This window comes from Vigna unguiculata, chromosome 3 (genome assembly GCF_004118075.2).
Source record: "Vigna unguiculata cultivar IT97K-499-35 chromosome 3, ASM411807v1, whole genome shotgun sequence".
Lineage (NCBI taxonomy): Eukaryota > Viridiplantae > Streptophyta > Magnoliopsida > Fabales > Fabaceae > Vigna > Vigna unguiculata.
This window is the reverse complement of record NC_040281.1, coordinates 57436738-57459913: the sequence shown is the minus strand read 5'-3', so window position 1 is coordinate 57459913 and position 23176 is coordinate 57436738. Positions and strand designations below refer to the sequence as shown.

At 28.0% G+C, this 23176-nt stretch overlaps 2 protein-coding genes across 2 annotated transcripts; both read right to left on the bottom strand.

The window, feature by feature from the left end:
- Window positions 1–3844: 3844 nt before the first annotated feature.
- LOC114176458 lies at window positions 3845–6929 on the bottom strand. The gene is made up of 7 exons (XM_028061502.1): window positions 6682–6929; window positions 6292–6333; window positions 5143–5225; window positions 4956–5057; window positions 4641–4855; window positions 4466–4560; window positions 3845–4378 (listed from the first exon to the last, which is right to left on the bottom strand). The coding sequence occupies exons 1-7, from the start codon at window positions 6821–6823 to the stop codon at window positions 4125–4127; spliced, it is 933 nt and encodes a 310-aa protein (XP_027917303.1). The 5' UTR covers window positions 6824–6929; the 3' UTR covers window positions 3845–4124.
- Window positions 6930–8585: 1656 nt separating this feature from the next.
- On the bottom strand, window positions 8586–14134 carry LOC114178397 (leucine aminopeptidase 1-like). The gene is made up of 10 exons (XM_028064262.1): window positions 13869–14134; window positions 13192–13606; window positions 12904–13098; window positions 12531–12756; window positions 10924–11050; window positions 10449–10544; window positions 10181–10258; window positions 9686–9746; window positions 9264–9451; window positions 8586–8943 (listed from the first exon to the last, which is right to left on the bottom strand). The coding sequence occupies exons 1-10, from the start codon at window positions 14055–14057 to the stop codon at window positions 8806–8808; spliced, it is 1713 nt and encodes a 570-aa protein (XP_027920063.1). The 5' UTR covers window positions 14058–14134; the 3' UTR covers window positions 8586–8805.
- Between the last annotated feature and the right edge of the window lie 9042 nt (window positions 14135–23176).

Genomic DNA, 23176 nt, shown 5'->3' with positions numbered 1-23176 from the left:
ATAGTTTCAAATTATGTAAAGTAGTTGAATTTATTTTAATTTTCATATTCAGGAGTAGTTTCTCTTTTATTACTTCAAAAAATCTATTTATTCTTTGTCAATTTACCTTTTTTTTAAATTTAAAATTAAAAAATAATTTATTATAATTTAAATAAAAATTCAAAGACATAATTACCATAAATTTTTTTATGATAATCAAGTTACATATAAAAACTAAATATTGGTTATAAAAAGACATACAATATATTTGTTTTTCTTCTATATTTATACAAAATGAACATCAGAGGCTCATAAGATAAAAAAAAGAATATTAACTATTAAACTAATATTTAACTAATAAGTGAGATAAAAAATATTTTTTATTCTTCTAATTTTTTTGAAAAAACTCAAAAAACAATGTAAAATAAAATAAAAATATATCTTAATGGATATTTTTATTGTATGTTATATTTAATTATCTATTACCGTTAAATATTGCCTTTCATAATAAAAATAAGTACCTAACTTAATTTTCATCGGTTTCAATATATATTACATATGATTTAAAAATCTCAAAAAATATAAAAAAAAATTCAATATAAAAATTTTAAAAATCTTTAAAAAATTTTGGGACTATGCCCCCTCCCGGTCCCATAAAGGTACCTTATTGTCCAAAAAAAAACGTTTTACATAAAATATTAATTTTAATATATATATATATATATATATATATTAAATTTGTTGTGCATAATTTGAAGTTGTTTTCTTTTAGAGGTAAAAGCTTGCGCTTGTCAACCTCGACCAAATATATGATTAGGATTTTACTTTTTAAACTCAGGCAAACTGAAATTTGGCCGAATTGAGTTGAGTCAACTCGTCCAAAACCTGACAGAATTCAGCTGAGTCGATCCAGCCAAAATTTGTATGACTTAGCCTCGACTGAAATTTAGTCTAAATCTTCGAGTCGGCCAAGTCAAAATTCGGCCGAGTTTGTCCCGACCAAAATTTGGTTGAGTCATCCCTATCGAAACTCAGTCAAATTCAACCGAGTTTGTTCTTTCCGAAATTCAGTCGAATTTGGCTGATTTTGTCCCGACAAAATTTGGCTGAATTTGACTGAGTTCATCCCGATTGAACTCAGATTAGTAAGCGCTTTTGAAATTCGGTCAAATTCGGTTGAGTCGACTCTAACCGAAATTTGGTCGAATTCGGTCAAGTCAATCCTAACCAAAATGCAGCTGAATTCGGTCGAGTCGATCCCGACCAAATTTGGCGAAGTTGGTCTAGACTGAATCTTAATCAAATTCGAACAAGTCAACTTTCACCGAAATTCGATCGAGTTGGCTCCCGCTGGAATTCAGTCAAGTCGACTCATGTCGAAAGATCGACTAGCTGACATGGGTTTGAGATCAAGATGGGTTGGATTTGGTCAAAAATTGAGACGAGACTGACCTAGTCGAGGGTCGAGACTAGTTGGACTGTGATGAGGATCGAGATGGATTTTGTCAGACCACTGACATAAATTATAGAAAATTCAATTTTAATTTTCTTTTATAAAAAAGTAATTTTTAGATTTTAAACTTGATTCAAATAGTTGGAACTGATCTTAAAAAAAAATTCAAAAATTCAAACTAGTCATGTAACAAAATTAAATTCGGATATAAGATCTTATTCAATTATTTAAATCTAAAATGAATATGGATTATATCTAAAGTATTCGATCCATACTCACCCTCAAGGTTATTTGTTAATATATAAATAAGTTTTAAGTGCAATCAATGTAAATATTTTGCACTATTAATCGATTAGTAATTCACTTCTATTAAATATGATTTCTAATATAACTGTTTAGAGTAGATAAATAGTCATGGCATCATTTTAATATTTTTTGTAAGGATATGTATATGAAAATAATTCATAAAGTAAAACTAATTTATACATAAATTAAAACCAACAAGTTAAGTAAAGAACATTGTAACAGTCGATCTATAAGTTGTATATAGCAGCTTATTTCTTTATTTTTCATAACCTTTTGTGGAGAAATGTATGTATATAATCGGATAATCACATCAGAAACCATTACCGTACCAGATTTAGGTTTTATTTAAATAAATTTGTCTATACGTTTTTACATGAGAATAAAATAAAAATAGATAAAATAAATTAAAAAAAAAATAATTTGTGTATAAAATTAAACCAATCTTTAAAACTTAAATGAGTAAATCTTTATAAATTAGTCCTCCATGACTTATTTTTATTTTACAAAAGAAAATTATTCTTTTAATTCTTTTTCTAAGCGTTGTGATGGAATAACAATGTCAAAAAGCATTAAAATACATTTTTACTAAGGTGTTAAGAAAAGCTTAGTAAAGAAAACATAGAAGGATGAATGGTAAAAAAGAAGAGACAAAAAGGTATTAAGACTGTTTGAAAGATAGTGTGCAAAAGGATGGAAAAGGAGTGAGAATAAGAGAAAAAAAGAAAAAGAAAACAAATGTAAAGAGAGGTGCAGAAATAAAAGAATGAACACCAAAACTTCAACTTCAACATGACCGCTAAAATTTTCAACTTTTACTTTTTTATTTCGGTGCCACTTAAAATTTATTTGTTTTACGGTTAAGTTGATCTCTAATATTTTTTAATCTCGATCTAATCCTATTTCTTTAAAAAATAATACAATTTAATTCTTTTTCGTTAAATTTCTAAAATAATGAAAATTTTTCATCAAAATTTACATTAACATTATATCAATTATATCAACAACAAAAATCATCTTTATTCACAACTTTAATTTTAATAAAACCTTCATATTATTCAAAAAAATTAACAAAAAAATACTAAATTGCATCAATTTTATTAAAATCATAACCAAATTAAAATTAATAAAACTGAAAATTAAAATTAATAAAACTAAATGACCAACTTAATATTATTAAAAATAAATAAGAACCAAAATAATAATTCCAAAACTTTTATATGAACTAGTATAAAAATTATATTTACTATTTTTATGGTAATAAAAAAAATAAAATTATTATTATAATTATAAAATTAAGTATAAATAATATTTTTACTTATTAATTTTTATTTATTGTGATTAAGTTTAAAAAAACAATCAAATAAAAAAAATGATTAAATTATACAAATGATCAATTAAAAGATAATATTAACAAAAATATGACTTTTTCTTTTATATCTACTATTAACAAAAATATGACTTTTTCTTTTATATATAAATATAGATGTATACAATTTTTGAGAATATCAAATGTATAAAATATATTAAAAATATTAAATTTTAAAAAGATTATATAAATATAAAAAAAAATTGGAAAAACCATAGTCCCTGCCACGATAAAAATCCATCAGTAAAAAATCAGAAAAAATCTATCAGTAGAATCAAAGTCATATGAAGTTCTAACGAAATTTATTGGTTGTAAAACTTATTGTATCATGTATTATCAGATGAACCATCATTAATATATATATATATATATATATATATATATATATATATATATATATGTGTGTGTGTGTGTGTGTGGGTGTGGGTGAAAAGGTGAAGGAGATGAATACAAGTCATCTTAGTATATTACATTGAGTTCAAAAGTTTTCATGCAAACACAACATAAAGAGGTCAGGACATACTCCCCAAAAACTTTTAACTAGTACAGATGCAGCATGCAACACATTATTTAATTTTATTTAGCATAACCGTAAACAAGTAATTATTATGGAATCCTTAGTATTTAATGACATGAGTAAAAATTAAAAGGAATCTGATACATTAACCAGAAACACTTTCAAACTTTGAAGACAAAGTTGTATGAATTACTTGAATAGATAATACAAGAGGCTGGTTGGGTAGGAAAAAATGAAAAAATGCAACACTCTATCAATGTATAAAGAAACTCAGTTTCTGATATCATTTAATCCATCCATATTTTGGAGTGGTCACAGACTCACATCACACCTCATAAATATCACATTCTAAAATCAAAGTTGCAATGAGAAGCAAATGAAAAATATGTGGCCAGTATTCAGCAAACAAATTTTGCTGATAATGGTGTGTCCACATTTTCATACTTGAATATTCTTCTCCTCAATAACACTACACTATAGAAGACATGATGGAGGGAAAAATATTAGGTATCTTCTTGTACAGGTGATTCTAGCATTCTTACAGTGCGAGGAAGCATAAACTCAGTAAATATAGGAAAATGTGATGATGGATAATACCCATCAATGTTATCATTTACCACTTCACAAGAAACAGGAATCAGAGATCTACCTCTGAAAAGGATCCAATCAATGTGAAGATCCTGTGTTTGCCTATCCCAGCAGAGGCAAAGAGCTCTAAAAATCAGCTTCAAGAATTCAAGGGTTCCTTGTTTGTCACCTGATAACAACACCAGATATTGCTGAATAAGTGATTGTTCATGTCAAAAACAAATTGGCAGTATAAAAAATCACAGAAAAAAAGTACCCTTGAATCCATGATAAGTGCGGATTAGGTCAACATTTTTTCTCCTACGAGCACTAGGCCATGCATCCCTCATATCCCCAACAACACCATGTTCTCTGCAATCAGTTACATGAACACACAAATTACAAACAACTCTACAATAGTCACAAATCCAGTGTAAATGATAAGAAAGTACCTTGATCTTCCAAGAAGGAAGCGTCCAGTAGTTGATTCCTTTTGTGTATTAAATCCTCCACAGTACACAACTGGAAGGGTAGGGGGTAAGGATGCAATGTGCTGCCATGTAAGCAAAGCACTTCGCCGGCGAGCGCGAGGGCTGAACTCGTCCATGTTTGTATTTACTATCTGGAATGAGAATCCAGGAGGCTCAACTCCTTTCAGTTGAAATGTGTGGACATCATGATGTCAAGGAACCAAGTGATCCAAAGTACAACAAAGTTTGAATACAATTGATTGAAGCTGCAATTTCATTTCTAAATCATAAGGATATAGCCCATGTTGCAATGCAAGGAACTTCAGAACCCCATGATATGCTTCCAGGAACAGAGGGAGACTCGGATAACCAAAAGGTTCCACCTTCAAGAAGTTCCACCTGGGAAAAAAAATAGGCAAAACCAGTTAGTTCTTCAGCCGGTTAAACAAAAAATAATACAATAATACTGAAAAAAATCTTGTACCTTTTCCTTATCATAGAAGATAGTGCAATGTTCGTCAGTAGTATCTTGGGGCCCTTTTCTTGATATCCCAAACTGATCATAACCTGAGTATTTTTATCAAAGAAATATTAAGTACAGAAAATACTTAAATGGAATTGCTTATTTGAAAAACAAGTGAATTTATAATGTCTAAGGGTGACATTAGTCAGTGCTGAATACAAGTAAATGAAAATGAACAACATGCACTGCCACTAATATTCAAAAAGAAGCCCTTTTATATAAACTAGATTTTCAGAAGTGATTGAAAGACACGATCCTAGGTATCATTCTTGTGAAGAGCATTATTTTTCCTTAAGATAGCTAGTTTCCAGTTATCACCAGGTTTCACTGAGTTTATAAATATGCTTGATAACCACAGTTTTGTGATAATTTTAACTGAGTTTATAAATATGCTTGATCCCAGGTTTCCTAGGATTTAATTCACCATTTGCTTTTCTTGCAGAATAATTTTATTGCAGTTCACAAGCTAGTCAACTTCAGCTGAAAACATTCCTCGTCTTCAAAATAAAGTACCAAATGATAAAAGAAAAATAAAGAAGTCAGGAGAAAGATGGCCATACTAATACATAGCAGTGCTTATACTTATCTATGAGATTTTTCACCTAAATTTCAGATATTTTGATCATTTCGGCATTTTATAACAAGTGAAATCTTAATAAATTTCTACAACACTTACTCTTCCACTTCCCCTTGAATTTAAACAAAACAACCTTTGAGTGTATCTGCCTATTTACAGATGTAGATTCTTATTCTAGTTAGAATATTAATTTATGTAACCTATTGTCACTTTTGAATAAATATTCAGTCATTTTAACAAAACCAAATAATCTATTTGGGAGACATCACATTAGAACATCTGCGTAGCAAACAGTAGTTTACTTAAAATTTATGCAGATTTTAAGCAACATGATGCCCTTATTGAGATATTTCTCTTCATAACCAGCAGCTATATCATATAATCCTTCAACAAGGGCGTGGCTATGGCCTATGCAACGTGCATTATGTCTAAAGATACAAAACATGCTAGTATCACAACATGCTGCAATAAATTTGAGTACATAAATTAATTTTTCAGAAGCTTAAGAACAACTTGTTGAAAAGTTTCTTCACCTGGCAAACCCTGCTGGAGAAAATCCAATTGTGTTTTCACTCCTGAACCCAGATGAACATCAATACAAATAAGAGGATGAGTAAATTGAATCACAGTTATAAAAGGAGAAACAGAAAACATAACATCGACTAAACAATTCCAGATCAATCAATCAGAGGAGAAAGGGAATACACGAAATACAAAGAAAGCATAAATCTTGAAATCAAACAATGAATATCACCCCACCCTTAAAAAAAACTGCATTTCTGCCGACAAAGAACTTGTATATTCAAAGCAAGCTTCATCCAGAAGGATCAAGAATAATCTAGCAAAACCTTAACCCGAATCGCAGAAAAAAGCAGGAAAGCAAGCATTTTGAGCAACCCCAAGTGGAAATCAATAAGAGAAACCTTGTTGGGTACAAAGGATGATGGGTGAGTAATTGGTAATGACGCTTATGCACAAATCCCTTCTCTTCTCCCACGAATTAGGACTGTCATGTGGCTCATCATCATGGAGATTGAAGGTCATCACAGTCAATGATACACTCATTTTTTTCTTCTCTCTCTGTTCTTCTCTCTACTTCATAACTTCATAGCTAATCGATTTAAAAGAATAATGAATGCTTCAAGAAAGAACAAATGCTAAACAGGATGTCATGGTCTTATATAGATATAATATATAATCTTTGTCACAGAAGCACCCTTTTTGAAAAAAAAAAAAAAACACCAGACAGGAAAAAAGGGTGATCTTTTTTATTTTTCTTTTTCAAATTTTATTTATTTATTTTGGTAGGTGTGAAGTAAACAAGAACTTGAACTTGGATTGCATGTGTGAAATGAAGTTAGGGTGGTGATGTTCTCTGCCATGAATTCTTCCATTTTCCAAGTTCTACTCTTCCTACCCAACAAAAATAATAAAGAGACAAGCTTGAATTTTTTTTCTTGGTTTTTGAAAAAATGGAAAGTTTCTTACTTCATTTTCTGTAAAGTTTTGAACATTTATATGAAATTTTTTATTGTTAAGGTTTGTAATTATGTTGGATAGGTCATGTTTCAGAACAAGAAGAATCCAAGTAAAAGAAAGAAAAAATTAAGACCAAAACAATAGCAACTTAGTGCTAATAAAAGAACTAAAATGTTGTCTATTGAAAAAAGTATAAAAATATGATAAATATTATATTTTTATAAAATTAATAAAATATGACTTCGGTATTGATATTGTAAAAAGATATAGTTAATATAAAAATAACACAGTTAATGTAAAATACCAAATCATTATTTATAATGACAATGTTCTTTACTCATCATTTCATATTAATTATAAAACTTTACATTTTTAACAGGTGAAAAGTATAGCAGATTAAATAAAATAATTAAACAAAAAATTTCAAATAAACGAGTATAACAATTCTAAATACTTGATAAAAAAATAATAACTAAATTAAAAATACTTAAATATATTTTAAAATTGATTAAGTATAAAATGTTTTCGTATTCAATATGTCCAGGATTAAACTCACCGTCTCCGAGTTTAATAAACCAAACCTAAGACCTAATTGTATTATGTGAAATCCAAATACTTAATGAAGGGTTCATAAACTAGGTACATACACATGTACTGACCAATCATACCACACAAGTTAACTTGCATAGGATGTGTCCTATCTGTTGGACACAGATAATTAAATAATGTTACCAGATCATGGAGACTACAATATTTTTTTTTTAAAATTACCAAAATTAAAGTTTTTATTTTAAAATACAAAAGATATATTTAGTTCTTTACATATATTATTAAATTATCATATAATATTTTTATGCTATGATATTATCTTAGTGTGAAATCCCATTTTTGTGTAAAATTTCTTTTAGATCAAATTATTTTATCATAAACTCAACTGTCTTTGATGTTAATTGTGTCACAACGAAAACTACGGATATTCCTTAAATAACATCCGAATTTATAAAGTAGATTAGTTGAATTGAGATATAGAAGTATTAATTTCTAGTCTTTTCAGACTCAAACTAATACATCACTCATTTTCAACATACTAACATCTTTATTTCAGACTCAAATTAAATACAACTATGATTTGATCGTGCACAGCATAATCTATGCTCCTTCTCATCAATCCCTGTTAATTTACTTTTTTGTAATCCAGTAGTACCTTAACATTATCATGTTTATTTTATAAATTAAAATGCTTTATTCATTGATTAAAATATGCATTAAATAAGATATACAATTCATAATTTTTTTATAGCCAAGATTCATGGGGCAGAGAAACCAAATTATGAGGCAATCTGAATTATTGACGAATTGTTAAAAACCAAAACAGTTTCTTGTATTAACAAAAAAAAGTTTGAATACACTGAAACATGGCTCACCGCATCACATTTTTTCCCTTCAAATAACTTATTCATATCATTATAACCAAACCAAACCGAAGAACCCCATTGAAGCATAAACATTACAAGATGAGTTTTTCTCATCTGTGAGCTTCACACGCCTTGAACAGGATTTGAAAGATTTCATTTGGCATTTGAACCGTTTTTCAAAACCCATTCCACTAAAGTAGCAATGCCAAATCCTGTTGCTGAGCGTTTCTTGTCATTCCACACAGGACCAGCCATGTCAATATGCATCCATTGAACCTTTTCATCAACAAACTGCAAAGGGAAATTGCTTCAGAAACCCCTCACATAAATGAGCAAAAAGACTACATAACAAAGCCAGACAATAAGAAAAACACGCTAATGCAGCTATATTTTTTCCTCCAATAATTCCCTTTGAGTAAATGGTTTGTATGAATTTATTAAGAGTTTGCATGGCCCTTGGAGAACCAGAGTGAGAAAATGGCCCTTGGACTAATTATTTCATTCAGATATAATGATATAATTAGTCCTCCTTAGTCATGACTTCCCAACAAGTTTGAAGAGGAAAAAAAAAATTAAGAATGACAGGATTTATACATAAGCTAAATGCAAACCTGTTTTAAGAAGAGAGCGGCAATAATAGCACCACCTTGTCGACCACCAGTGTTCACCATATCAGCCACTCCAGATTTCATTGTTTCCCAGTAACTTTCCTCCATTGGCAGCCTCCATAGTTTCTCCCCACTCACATCAGAAGCTTCAAAAATTTCCTTTGCTAGGTCATCACTGGGTGTAAACACGCCTTCAAAAACAATAGTTTTCATAGTAATCAATCAGAAGTATTTTCACAGATATATCTTTCAGGCCCAGCCTCTCCTAGAGCTTACTTCTTCTATTTTCACAGAAGTATTTTAAGTGCTTCCATTGCTGACTAAAATATTGGGCCTCTTGTGACTCTCAGAATAAAATATTTGTATGCAGTCCATTAAAAGCTCAACTCCATGAACGACATATTAGTTTCTACTTTATAGTTTACCTGCAATTGAGGGTCCAAGAGCAACTACGCAGGCCCCAGTCAAGGTTGCCAAGTCAATAATCTGAAGAACAGTACCAATCTATTAGCATCATTCTAAAAACAAACAATTTTCAAGCTTCAGTGAATTGAAACCAAAATCAAAATAAGCCAACATGGTATGAGTTTCTAAATACAAAATGCCAAGTCAGCACTTTTCTCCAATTCTTGTATACAGGATTGAACTCACCCAGATAATTTTAAAGAATATGCATATTCATCAACTATTTGATTTCTTATTTCAGCCAGACAAATTATAATGTTTATAAAAATTTCTCTATAATGTTTATAACAATATCTCTATCTCTTGTTAAAAAAATAATTAACCACCATCCATCAAGCATACAAAAACTATTAAATGCTAAGCACTTTTTTTGGGGAGAGATACCTGGAGCTTTTATGATTTATGGGGACATTACCGGCATAAAAAAGCAAATGCGTAGCTGTATAAGGTTATACCTTTTCAACACCTTGGTTACAAGCATATACCAAAGCATCTGCCAGAGTAAGTCTACCTTCAGCATCAGTGTTGTTAACCTACAGAAGATGTTAAGCCCATCAAATCCTTAATAACAAAATGAGGTACAGCTATTACACATGGAAATAGCTTATGCCTTTCATTCAAATGTTCAAATAAAACGACCAAATAACATGACTCAGTATGACACAAAAGGTAAACTTAGTGTACTAAATCTAGAAATCAAAAAGAAAAATACTAAATTATCACCTCTATAGTCTTTCCATTTGAAGCTGTGACAACATCTCCAGGCCTCATTCCTGTTCCACTTATCATATTCTCACAAGCAGCAACAATAAAATGAACCTGCACATGCAGGATCTTTAAATATGGGCAAGCATGCAATATTATTATTATTACACCACAAAAGACACTACACAGTATTCATCAGAACTATATATAAATATAAATCAAACCACAGGAAATTAGCCACCAGAATGAAAACTCATTCCATAGGTTCATTATGGAAAACATTAGCTGAGCCTACGACAGAAATTGCACTCGGTTTTATGTATATGAGCCATGATTTGACACATTCAACCCATCACCGATAACCTTAAGTATAAAGCCTTGATGAAACATTGGAAGATTGAAAGACACAGGAAGAGGCTTATATGTTAATCAATTAAGTCAAATGTTATTCTATGGAAAGAAAAAGTCATGACAGATGATATAAATGACTGACCTCCACACCAGGAGGTTTGATTAGACCAAGTGCTTTAGCTGTGCCTAAAACTGCAGCTGAACCACCCATATCAAATTTCATGAGTTCAATTGAACAACCAGGTCCAGTCTTGATGTTGTAGCCACCACTGATAATATGCACACATCACAAGAATACAAATTAAGGAAAATAATGTTTTCATCATAATAACGAATAAAACAAATAAATTAAGAAGACAAGACTTTTAACATTATGGAAGAAATTATGAAAATATATTATTAACATTGAGACATGCTATTTTGCAGTGTCATATAAAAAAATTGAAAATAAATTCAAATAAAGATTGATCAAGATTACAATAATCTTAATTTTAGTTTGTCTGACACAGTATTGCAATGCATCAAAGATTTAATGATGAAATCCCATCAAAATTGAAATTAATTTACAGAAAGAGAATTTAAAAGGAATAACAAATTAATAAAAAAAATATACTAAATGTTCAACGCAGGAGAAGTCGTGCCTAATGTGGCTTAATGAGGATAAAAATAACTTTAAAAAACACTCTTAGTCAATAACGAGGACTCAGAATTTATAATGAATATGTTTGACAAAAGCACCTAATAAGCTAGCCAAAAGCTAAAAAGTTAATTATTAATTGAAAGTTAAAAATGATTAGGACAATGATACTATGACTCCCATTTTTTAACTCTCATCCTTTACTCCCTGACGTGACTTAATGTGGGTCATTGATTAATGTACCACTATCTTTTTCTTTGAAAGAATCAATGGTCCACACTAATCCACGTTAGGGAGTAAAGGATGAGAGTCAAAAAATAGGAGTCAAAGTATAATTTTCCAAATGATTAAGCTAACTTAAGCATTCGGTAAATAAATAGTTTAACTAGTTGATAGACGTATAATAACATAAAAAATGTGCTTACATAATTTTTTTACTTTGTAAATATATATACTTTAAAGTAATTATAGTTTTTTAGTTATTTTTGAACTATTCTTGCATTTTGTTTACAGAACAGATATTTATTGAAAAAAAAAAGGATAAATCATGTAATCATCAAAACAAACAATGAAATATTGAAGGGAATAATAAATGAAAATTTTGATTAAAGTATTGAAGATAAAAATGGAAAAGAAAGAAATGTTACATACTCAAAAGCTGCTTCAAGTAGTATCTTAAAAAATACTGCTGATGACATAAATATGTTCAAGTTAACTAAAATGTCTTGCCAAACACACTCAATATAGAGGTGGAAACAATGAAGCAATCTAATTAATATCTCATATCCAAGATATATCTACCATGAGAACATCAGCATAAACTTTACAACTATTTGAAATTATAAGACCAGAATCAAAAACATGCAAGATATGCAAGGGAAAAGAAGTTTCAATTGACCAGTCTAGTATTGAAGTTATAATACTGGAACCAAACCAAATGATCACAAGGGAAAACCCCAGTTATGAAGTTACAACATCATAACCACTTGAAATTTTGTCATGCCAGATTGAAGTTATAATACCAAAATCAGAACCACTGGGAAAATCCATTTCCAGTTTGTCCGTAATTGAGTTACTGGTAAAATAAAAGAATAAATAGGTCAAATAATTACCTGTCAAAAGTCAAACCTTTTCCAACTAAAGCCAACTTGACATTGACAGGTCCACTCGGTGGTTTGTAACATAGATGGATAAAATGAGGAGGATTTGCCGAGGCTGCAGCAACACCTAGATAGGACCCCATTTTCAGTTCCGCACATTGTTCAGCATTTAATATTTTTGCAGTGAAAACATCACTGTAGGTAGAAGCAATATTAGCTGCCTCTTCTGCCAACACCCCTGAGATAAACAAATTACCAAGCACAGATCAATTTTAGAAAACCATAATTCCCTCACAGATATGAAACTGGCCAATTGCCTGCCCAACAAGGACTAGAAACAATATATCATATATCATATCATGTACATTCAAAATGCCATATGAACCTGGTGTGAGCACATTAGCAGGAGAATTTACAAGCTCCCTTCCAAAGATAATTCCAGAAGAAACATCTCCTGCATACTTGAGTTTCTTCTCCAATTCAGGTCCTGTCCCTAGACCAATAATGTCAACGGACTGAAGCGTTGGTTTTTTTGCTTCTGACTTGTATCTATTATCTTCAAATAATCCCAGCACAGCCCCTGACACATTTCAAGCCCACACATCGTCAAGCGCAACTACATAATCACAGGCTTCAATACATTTCAAACAAACACAAACCGCAAATTCAATACCAGAAGCAATTGCATAAGCAGTGCTAAGCTTTGATGGTGCAGAGAGCCCTTCAGAAGAGGCAAGAACAACGGCAACACTGCTTGCTTGATAAGACTTGGCCGCTGCCACTACGGCCTCGCCAAGACCCTTAAAAGGTGCAGGAGTGGAAGGTGACTGACCAAGACCAATCAAGCTAACCCTCTTTGATCCATGTCCTGTAATTCTAACAACAGTTGATTGACCAACTTTGCCAGAGAAATCCTCTTCAGAAGACACTTCAGCTAAGATACCACCCAACTTTGAGTCGATCTTGCTCAAGATCACATTCTCAAACCTCGACTTTGCATCTCTAGCCAAATCTTTCTCCGTAACACCCACTGCCAGAATGTCCCCTTTCCATTCCGTCACATCAACATCCTTAGCAGTGAAAGAGATCTACCACGAATTTCCACAAACACAAAACACGCATTTTCAGCATAACGCCAATTAACACAGAAATACCAAAAAAACATATTAAAAATACATATGAAATCCAAATTCAATTTGGCAGAACCAAAAAAGTAAAATCGAAAGTGAATCCCCACAACAAAAATAATCCACAAGTTACCAGCTTTTGAATCGTTAAAGCAAATGCAAAGTTAAACAAAATATGGGGACGGAAGATTGAGGGAGAAAAAATGTGTTAACGAGTTTTGACCTTGGGGGTTTCGATATTAGAAGGATGTGTGAGACCGAGAGTGGCACGTGCGAGAGTTTGCGACATGAGTTTCCTCGCCGGAGAACGCAGAGGGAATGTGGCGAAGTGGAAACGCGAGGGGAATCTAGTGAGAAAGGGAGAAGACGAAGATGTTTTGAAACAAACGAAGATGGTAGCAATGGCTGCCATTCCACTGTGAAAACTCTTCCTTATTTATAATCTTCCATCTTTATTTTTCCTCAATTTCTACTCCCAACAATTTTGCATCTTCCTACAAAATTAAATACTTTTTTTTCAGACTTTTTCTCTTTGATATTTTCAATATTAATATTCCTCTCTCTGGTATATATAATCTTTTAAAATATGTTTTTAATCCATTATTTGCACATATAAGTTGATAATTAATTGATAGGTTTATAAATCCTACATTAATATAATCTCATGTTTCAAAACGAAATGGATTCCAAGTCTTGCGATTTATGATTGTTCCATGTGATATTTTGAAATAATTTTTGCTCCTCTCACATCATCCAAATTTACTTTTAGTTCTTATAAAAATATATGTATATTTAGTCATTGTTTCAATAAAGTTAAAATTATATCAAATTGGTTTAAGTTAGCAATTATGTTAAACTCCATTACACAAATGGCCTATTACACCTCTGAAAAAATTTCACCTTTACTTCGTCAAAGAGCATTTTGTTTGTTTCTTATTCTTACAAAATTAAATATGTCAAATTTGATTTTGATTAGACAAATTGAATTAGTATTTCGCTTTATTTATTGTTTTACATTGTTTTTATCGTTGATTTAGATTTCTTTTTATTTTTTGTTTCTTTTGGAAGGGTGATTAGTGACTAATGAAACAAGATATTTTCATGCTTATTGTAACTTTTGGCTTTGATAGATGCTTCTTTTTTTCATTGGATGCTTTGTCATCACTCTTTCATGATTTCGTAAATGCATGTGTATTTTTTTTTTCCATATAAGGAATAAAGTTAATTTTAAAAAAAAAAAAACAAGTTTACAAGAAACTTAAAAACTATTTTTCTTTAATATATCATAGAGCGAGAACTATGCTATATGTTTTTCTTTAATATGTTCTTTAATATATCTTAAAAGAAAAATGTTGGTTTATTTTATTTTTTAAATATTCAATATCCTTATTTTTTTTTCATGAATTTGAGTTAAAAAATGTTACTCGACTCATTTTTTATGAGTCGACCCGACCCACAATGATCAGTAGATTAATGGGTTAATAAATTAACTTATTAACGAATAATTTTTTTTAATTTATTTTATATATTTATTTTATTACAATAAAAATAAATTGACTTAATTTATATTTTATAATAATAAACTAATTATTGAAAAATTATTATAAAGATAATAATTAAATATTAAAATATCAATGAAAATCTAAATCTATATAATTAAAATATTAAATAATTACAACCATAAAAGTTATAAAAAACAATGTAAATTAAATGGATAAACCATTTTTGATTTAATTCAACTCAAATTCATTTAAATTTAAAAGTTAAATAAACCTAGTGAGTTGTACTACTCACTTTTAAAAATACTATATTTTTTGAACCCAACTTATCTCAAATTTATAATAAGTCAAATCCACTCAGGAATTAAAATACATTTTAATATCTATGTTCGTTGATGTTTGTTGAGATAATAGGTGGAAAGATATGACATCATCTTTTCGAAATTTATGTACACATCACGTGTATTATGTAATCGTTCCTTTGAAAACAATTATTTTATGTTAGTTTGAGACTGTGTTTTGGAATAATGTAATTATTAAAATATTTAATTACGGTTGTGAACCACAAAGGAAAGAACAAATCTACGTTCATTAAATATGGCGTAGTTATGAGGAAAATTTTAAAATTAGCATGCATTTCTTGAAGTTATGATGTCAGTGATTGACTTTTTGAGAACATTATAAATGAGATGTTATTTTTAAACATGTCTAGAAACTTATTTGCTTAATTTTGATATTAGTAATAATAGTTTATTATTTTTGAAATAATTAAAATTAAATTATGTTAAAAATTATAAAGGGTTAAAATAATTTTTCACATTTTTATAATAATATAATTTTCCTACCATAGAGGAATAAAATTTGTATACCCACTAAAATAAATTGGAATTATTTTTGGAATAAAAGATATCCAAAAATATTTTTTGATAAATTTCTCAAGAATACGAAAAGAAATATTTTTATTTTTGTATACTCAAGAATTTAACCCTAGTATTTTAGTAATCCCATTAGAATAAATATTTATTTATATAATTTAAATTTAAGCTTAAATAATTTGTTGTCTGCATAAATTTGTGAATTTTATATACAGTACCAAATCATACGTTTTTTTCTATTATTTGTCCTCTCCAAATTTGATCATTAAATAGTAAATATTAAAAGAAATAAAATATGCAAATCTTATTTAATGTAACAAACACTTGCATCACATTGATTTTTCTTCTCTCCTTAAAATAGAGTAATTAAAAAATAAATAAACAACAATTATTGAATGGACAACCAATTGCTTAAAGATGTCAACAAACAACAAAAATAAAAAACAAAAGTTAAAAATTCATGGAAGACCCAAATGGAAATACACTATTAAGGATAAAAAGACAAAATGTGAATATTTATTGGGAAAATAACAAATTAAATATGTTAGTCTTACTCAGAGCTTACATGTCACTTAATGGATAAGGAATCACTTACACTTGTCAACAATTATTTTATTGCTACCAATAAATAATTCTAAATGGTAAGGATAGACATGGATTAAAAATAATCTTAAATGGTATCATCTAACAACAATAATTATCAGCATTAGTCGAAAAATAATATTTAAAATTAATTAAAAAAATCTTAATGTTAAAGAAAATAATACAAATTGAAAAATAACAATAATCTACATATTAACGAAAATAAAATATCAAAGACTCAGAAATACTCCCAACTCCATCAAAATTATTCAAGAAAATGACACATTAACCTTAATTAAACTAACATTAATATTCAACTGAAATTAAATTGACAATATCTCGACTAATTTGAAGTAAATATATATATATATATATATATATATATATATATGAAAAGAATAATTCAATTTGAGAAAAAATGTACTAGAAATATTTCCAAAAAAATCTTGTTTTTTATATTAAATTTAAAAATACCTAATTTTAATTGATTATATTATTGTCATAAAATCTTGAAGATTTTATTTTTTAAATTTCTACCCAAACAGCGTCGTATTAATAAAGTATTCGTTGGAAAGAACACTTTTAGTGCTTTAAAAATTTCAAGTTGTTATGTTGAATTTTATATTTTAAAAATAACATTTCCGTGAAATAATGTTTTAAAACTATTTTTACGAGTTTTTCCATGAAACATTTTCTAGGTGAAAATATAACTTTTTGAATTAAAATAAAAAAATCGAAATATTTGAAAAGGAAAACCCATTTTTGCATTGAAACTGCCTAATATTTTAATAATTCTCTAATTTATTTTTAAGTACTAAAAGAAGTTAAATTTGCAAACTGATAGAAGAAATAACAATATTATAGCCATCCAACTTTAAAATAAAACAACAACATACAGACTTTTTTCCCCTAAATACTTAATCAATATTTATAACTTCTTTAATTTTGTTTTAATATTATATCATGTCACTTTATAATACGTATATCTTTTTATTTGGTGTCATTTAAAATTTGTGAATGTATAAATATTAAGTTAAAAAAATGAGGACGAAAGAAAAGACATTACCAAAACTAAGTGTAGAGAAAAAAAAAATCATTTCTATTTGATTTAATTTATATATAGAATAACTTTCATTTTTATTATATAATATCTTTATCTATTATAATTTAACTTTAGTGGTAATAAGTTCGCTTTTATTTACAATATTTACGTTTTAATTATTATGTTTAAGTTTACATTTTAAAAGTTCTGCATATAATAGAAATTTAGAATAAAATCTCTAGTGAAAACAAATTTATTAATCCATAAGAAGTAATATAATGTAGTTTTTCTGGTTAAAGAAATAGTAAGATTATGTCTAGAATTTTATTTGAAACTATTGATATAAGTTTGAAAAATATTATGAGAGTTCATTTATCAAAATGAAGATAATTGCCAAAAACTCTTTGGTGGAAAAGTTATTATCGTGGAAGATAATTTTAGATCAATTTTGTTTATAGTAAAAAATATCAAATGATATTGTAAACTAAGCAGTAAATTATTCCAAATTATGGAAATACTATAAAGTTATAAAACTTACACAAAATATAAGATTAAAGACTACAAAATCAAATAAGAGTGCAATAACTATAAAAGATTTGATGATTGAATAGTTAATATTGAAGATGGATACATAGATTTCAATGAAAATAGTGAAGAAAATATTAAAATACCACAAGATTTTTTAATTGAAGACAATGATTCATCCTTACATCTTTCAATAGAGTTTGTTTATCCTGATTTTTTTCATAATAGGATGAAGCTTGGAATTTTTAATGATGGTAGAATGCTTTGTCCATTTTATCTTTGGTTTTAATTTATGATTGATTTCTAGTGAAGAAGATTTTTTTTTTAAACTCAGACACAATTTGTCAATATGACAAAGACTAAGAAATTAAAATTAAATTCATATTGAATGATATTAAATGTTCATAAATTTCCAATCAAAATATAAAATTGAAAGTTGCTATATTTTAAGAAATATTGATCAAACAAACAAACTTTTGTTTTTTGTTGTAATGGTACAAGGTTATTTTAAAAAAAATATTATTTTTGTAATAGTAATTACAGAAAAAAAACATGAGTAATAAAATATTCATACCAAAAATAGTTCAAAAATTTTAAAAAATTATATGTGTGGGTTATTGACTAAAGAGTAAGGGTGAGAAAACGGGTTGGGCCCAACGGGCCAGTCCATGAGTCTATATTAAAAGAATCGGGTTGGGTTGAAGATTTCAACCCATCAGCCTTGACGGGTCAAAGTACGGACCAGTCCGTCCTGGTCCGTTGGTCCGTTTTTAAAAAAATAAAATAAAATAAAAGTATTTAAAAAGATTAATTTTTTATATTATATATTTTAAATGTATAAATAATATTTTAATTTAAATCATTAGCACCTACAAATTAAGTTTGAATTATTAGTTATAATTGAATAATTTAATAATTATTTTAACTTATTTAATTAAAAACATTAACTAATCAATTAAAATTTTAAAAAATACTTTATTTGATTAAATATGACTTTAATAATAATTTATATGTATATATAAACAAATTTAAAAAATAAAAAAATTTGAAAACAAATTAAAAAACTTAAAAAAAAAACAAAAATTGGACAGGCTAACCCGGCCCGATCCATTTTTCACGGACCTCATACGAGTCGGGCCAAAACGAGTCGGACTAGCCCGTTTTGTCACCTCTAATAAACAGTGATGTACCGATAATTCAATTTGGATTATAGTTATATATTTGAGTCTGACACATATTCGTATATGATATTTTAGGATATTTTACCGATACTTATTAATGAAATATCTTATTTATTAAACAACAATACTCTTATATGATAATAATTTATAATTTTTCATGTTGACAACTTTAATAAATATGACCTTAGTTTGGATTCATACTCTAACAATCATAAATTTATCATGTTTTTAAAGAATTATTGTACACTTTTCAATATTCATATATCACATATTGTATCATATTATTTTCAAAATAAAGATATCAGCATATTGGATACGTGTCGTATCTGATACCAGTAAGGTATTCTGGTATTCGTGCATCATATATCATAGGTGAACATTAATGTCTCTCAAAAATTTGCAAAGAGACAAATATATGATTTTAAAAAGATAATAGTTAAAGACTAAAGGATCGATCTATATAACTTGACAAACAAATTAGTTAAACATTCAAACTATTCAAATATTATTGAGTAACATTCTAGCATTTAAAAATATGAAATTGTAAACCTATATAATTAGAGGTAATAAATAATTATACAAAATTAAAAAAAATCATAAAAGTGGGTCAAATGAGTCAACTCACCTTCAACCTGGCTCGAACCCATGGTTAGTCAAATTGACTCACACAGATTGAAATTCATTCTAACATCTCAAATAGATTTCATTAACATACATATAAAATATCTAGTAATAAACTAATAATTTAGGCCTTTAGTGACCTTCCCAAGCTCATGTGCTACTAACACACCTTCGTTCACATATTAATATACAATCATCACAAAAAAAATAAAACCAACCAACACAAGGAAAAAAATAAGGGTAAGGTAATGCATTTTAAATGAAGAGAATTAATATATAAGATATGACAACATGGAAAACAATGTTATTAACTTATATTTTAGAGGAGAAGATCCAATTGCTAGATTTACGTGTCTCAATTCTAGGTCCTACTCAATTACTCACTCATCAAAGAACATTTTATTTAAGAGCCAACCTAAAAACTCACATATTCCTCATTCAACAAAATCAACTATCCACATCAATCTCCATGACTCTATATAATCATCTCATTCAAATCTCAACCTAAATGGCTCAAATAACAAACTATTCATTTTATAATCTAGTCCAAAAACATAAACAATTCACATTCATCAAAACAAAACCTAGATTCCAGCCCTCATGGCTCAAACAAATATCAACTCAGAGTTTTTCAAACAACACAAAGAATTTAGACTCTCTTGGAAGACTAGTGTATTGAATAGACTCGTGAGACTTTGCACGTATCACACTTACTTCCAAATTACTCATATTATAATCACATCCTGAATATTTTCTTTACCAAGTCATGACAAGATTAACTTCACTGGTTCCTTAAGTACGATAATCTTTCATATCATATTGTTTGCTTTGTGAAGCCACCACCTAGATATCCTTCTATACATGAGTTAGATACTAGTAGAGTCAAAACAGTCTCACTCACGGAATTACCTTTCAAAATAAACTTTGACATACATACAATAGTCGTTATTTTCCATTGAAAATACTACCTGAACTCAAACCTCACAATATCAATCTAAACAAAGTTCACAAAATCCTATATTTTCTAACAATCATCAATTTAAATGCATTCTCACACATTAAAATAGTGTATAGGAATTACATATATCATTAATGGCATATAAAATTCATTCTCAAACTGCTCAAAAGATCAAAACACATTAAATTATTCTTATTCTAATGTAGGTTTAACTTAGAGATTTCATTTCATCATATATATTCAGTTATAATCTATTTAGAGGTAAAAGTCCAGTCATAACCCACATTCTCAGTACCACTATACATTGTTACATGATTCAACAATCCAAAACACATTTTTTTTCTTTCCTCTCTCACCATTCAACAAGTCTAACATTTAAACTTTTCTTGAGCAAATTATCCTCCAAACAGTTCTACATATCTTCAATTAGTAGATCACAAACACAATTAAGTATACTATTCCACACAAATATTTCCGCAATTAGAATACATGTATCCCATATCTGTATTCATATAATTATAAACACAAATCACATATAGGTAAAATTATTAGTTTCTCTTACCTTAAGTATATTTCCAATACTACTCTTCTCCTACACAACTTCAATGCTTAAAAAAAATATCCATATCTACAGAAAGAAGAGTCCAATTAATGATCAAAGTATATGATTTTATGATCACTAACAAACAAATATTTACCTAGAGTGTAGAAAAATCACATTCAACTGAAAAATGCTACATGAAAAAAGGAAAACAAATTATTTAAAAAAATAAATGTTAGAAATTGAACTTCCTCTATTTTAAAATCCAATCTATTCAAAATTATTCTACTCAACGGTGCTATCAAATTTTGAATTGGATCAGCATGGAGAGAAAAATTGAGAAAAAAAATTGAGAGATGAGAGTTTACGTGAGAATATGACTTAAAAAGAAAAAAAAAAATAACAAAGAAGGTGCAACCTTTTTTTCACTATTTCTTTTCCTCATCTCTCTCCTTTTAAAAAAATTATAAAATTAGTTTATTTACTTTTTTATTATAATTTTTTCTCTGTTTTCATGTTACATCTATACCCTTTCTCATTATTTTGTTGCTACTCAATTAAAGTATTATTCTATATTTAAATATCACCATTTAAAACTCATTCTCAAATATATTTCATACTTTAATAATTGAAAATCACCTTTATTAACATCTACAACAATTCACATCCAGGTAAAATCAGCACGCATGCAAAGCATTGGCATGTTTAGTTTCGAATCTTAGAAAGCCAATATTTATAACTTCTACTTCACAAAAATTATTCTTTTATCCTAGTAAGTTTCCAAACATGCATTATATGATATCTTCATTATTTTACATTTTGTTGTTGTACCCAATGCCAATACATAATTTCGTTAATATCGAGATAGCATCTAAATCCATCAAAATATTAAAACATTCTGAAACTAAATCAGTATAATAGTATTCAAGGATATTTTTTATTTATTAAACTATTTGTCTTCTTTTTGAATTTATTATCTTTTACTTGTAATTTCCATTTTATTTTTCTTTTATGAAAAAGATCAAAAGTATTTCTTCTGACTCCTTTTATTTTAATATCTTTTCGTTCCTCTTTAAAAAAAATTATAATTTTTTTATTGTGATAATTGTATTATTAGTATTATTTTTACTATTATTTTTAATCATATGTATTTATTATTTTTACTATTTCCCTTTCTATTACTATTAATTTTTATTTCATTATTAATAAATTTATTATTACAATTCATAATAATTATTATTAGTTTGTTATATAATATAATATACTTAATTATATTATATAAAATACTATAACTGATTATCCAATTATATTATTTATATAATAGAAAATAATTAATATATAGTACATAATTATTACCCTATGTTATCTAATTTTTAAATTATCTAATAAATTAAAAATGGAGAGATATTATTCATTTTTTTCCATTAAAAATTTTGAATATTATCCATAATTATATCGATAGATCTTTCCTCATGATGGATTGAGATAATATTCACCATATTCATTTATCGTCTTCATTCACGTAGAAGAAAGAAAATTTAAAAAGAGGATAACATATAAATTATGTTTTTCCAAGGATAGATCTACGATATATTATTACAGACTCATTTAGTTATACAAAGAGAATATATGAAAATATTGGTTTACCAGCATTGTTAATTAATTGAGTCTAGTGTTCTATTGCTAATAAGCTTGCATTGGGTTGAA

What these genes read in the sequence shown, in the direction of transcription:
- LOC114178397 (XM_028064262.1), bottom strand. Translation starts at nt 14,057, where the DNA reads ATGGCAGCCATTGCTACCATCTTCGTTTGTTTCAAAACATCTTCGTCT. An exon ending in CTAATATCGAAACCCCCAAG is followed by an intron (nt 13,607 to 13,868) that starts GTCAAAACTCGT and finishes AATTCGTGGTAG; the next exon opens with ATCTCTTTCACTGCTAAGGA. An exon ending in AAAGGTTTGACTTTTGACAG is followed by an intron (nt 11,051 to 12,530) that starts GTAATTATTTGA and finishes GCATATTATCAG; the next exon opens with TGGTGGCTACAACATCAAGA.
- LOC114176458 (XM_028061502.1), bottom strand. Translation starts at nt 6,823, where the DNA reads ATGAGTGTATCATTGACTGTGATGACCTTCAATCTCCATGATGATGAG. An exon ending in CTTGCATTGCAACATGGGCT is followed by an intron (nt 4,856 to 4,955) that starts ATATCCTTATGA and finishes CATGATGTCCAC; the next exon opens with ACATTTCAACTGAAAGGAGT. An exon ending in TTCCTTCTTGGAAGATCAAG is followed by an intron (nt 4,561 to 4,640) that starts GTACTTTCTTAT and finishes AACTGATTGCAG; the next exon opens with AGAACATGGTGTTGTTGGGG.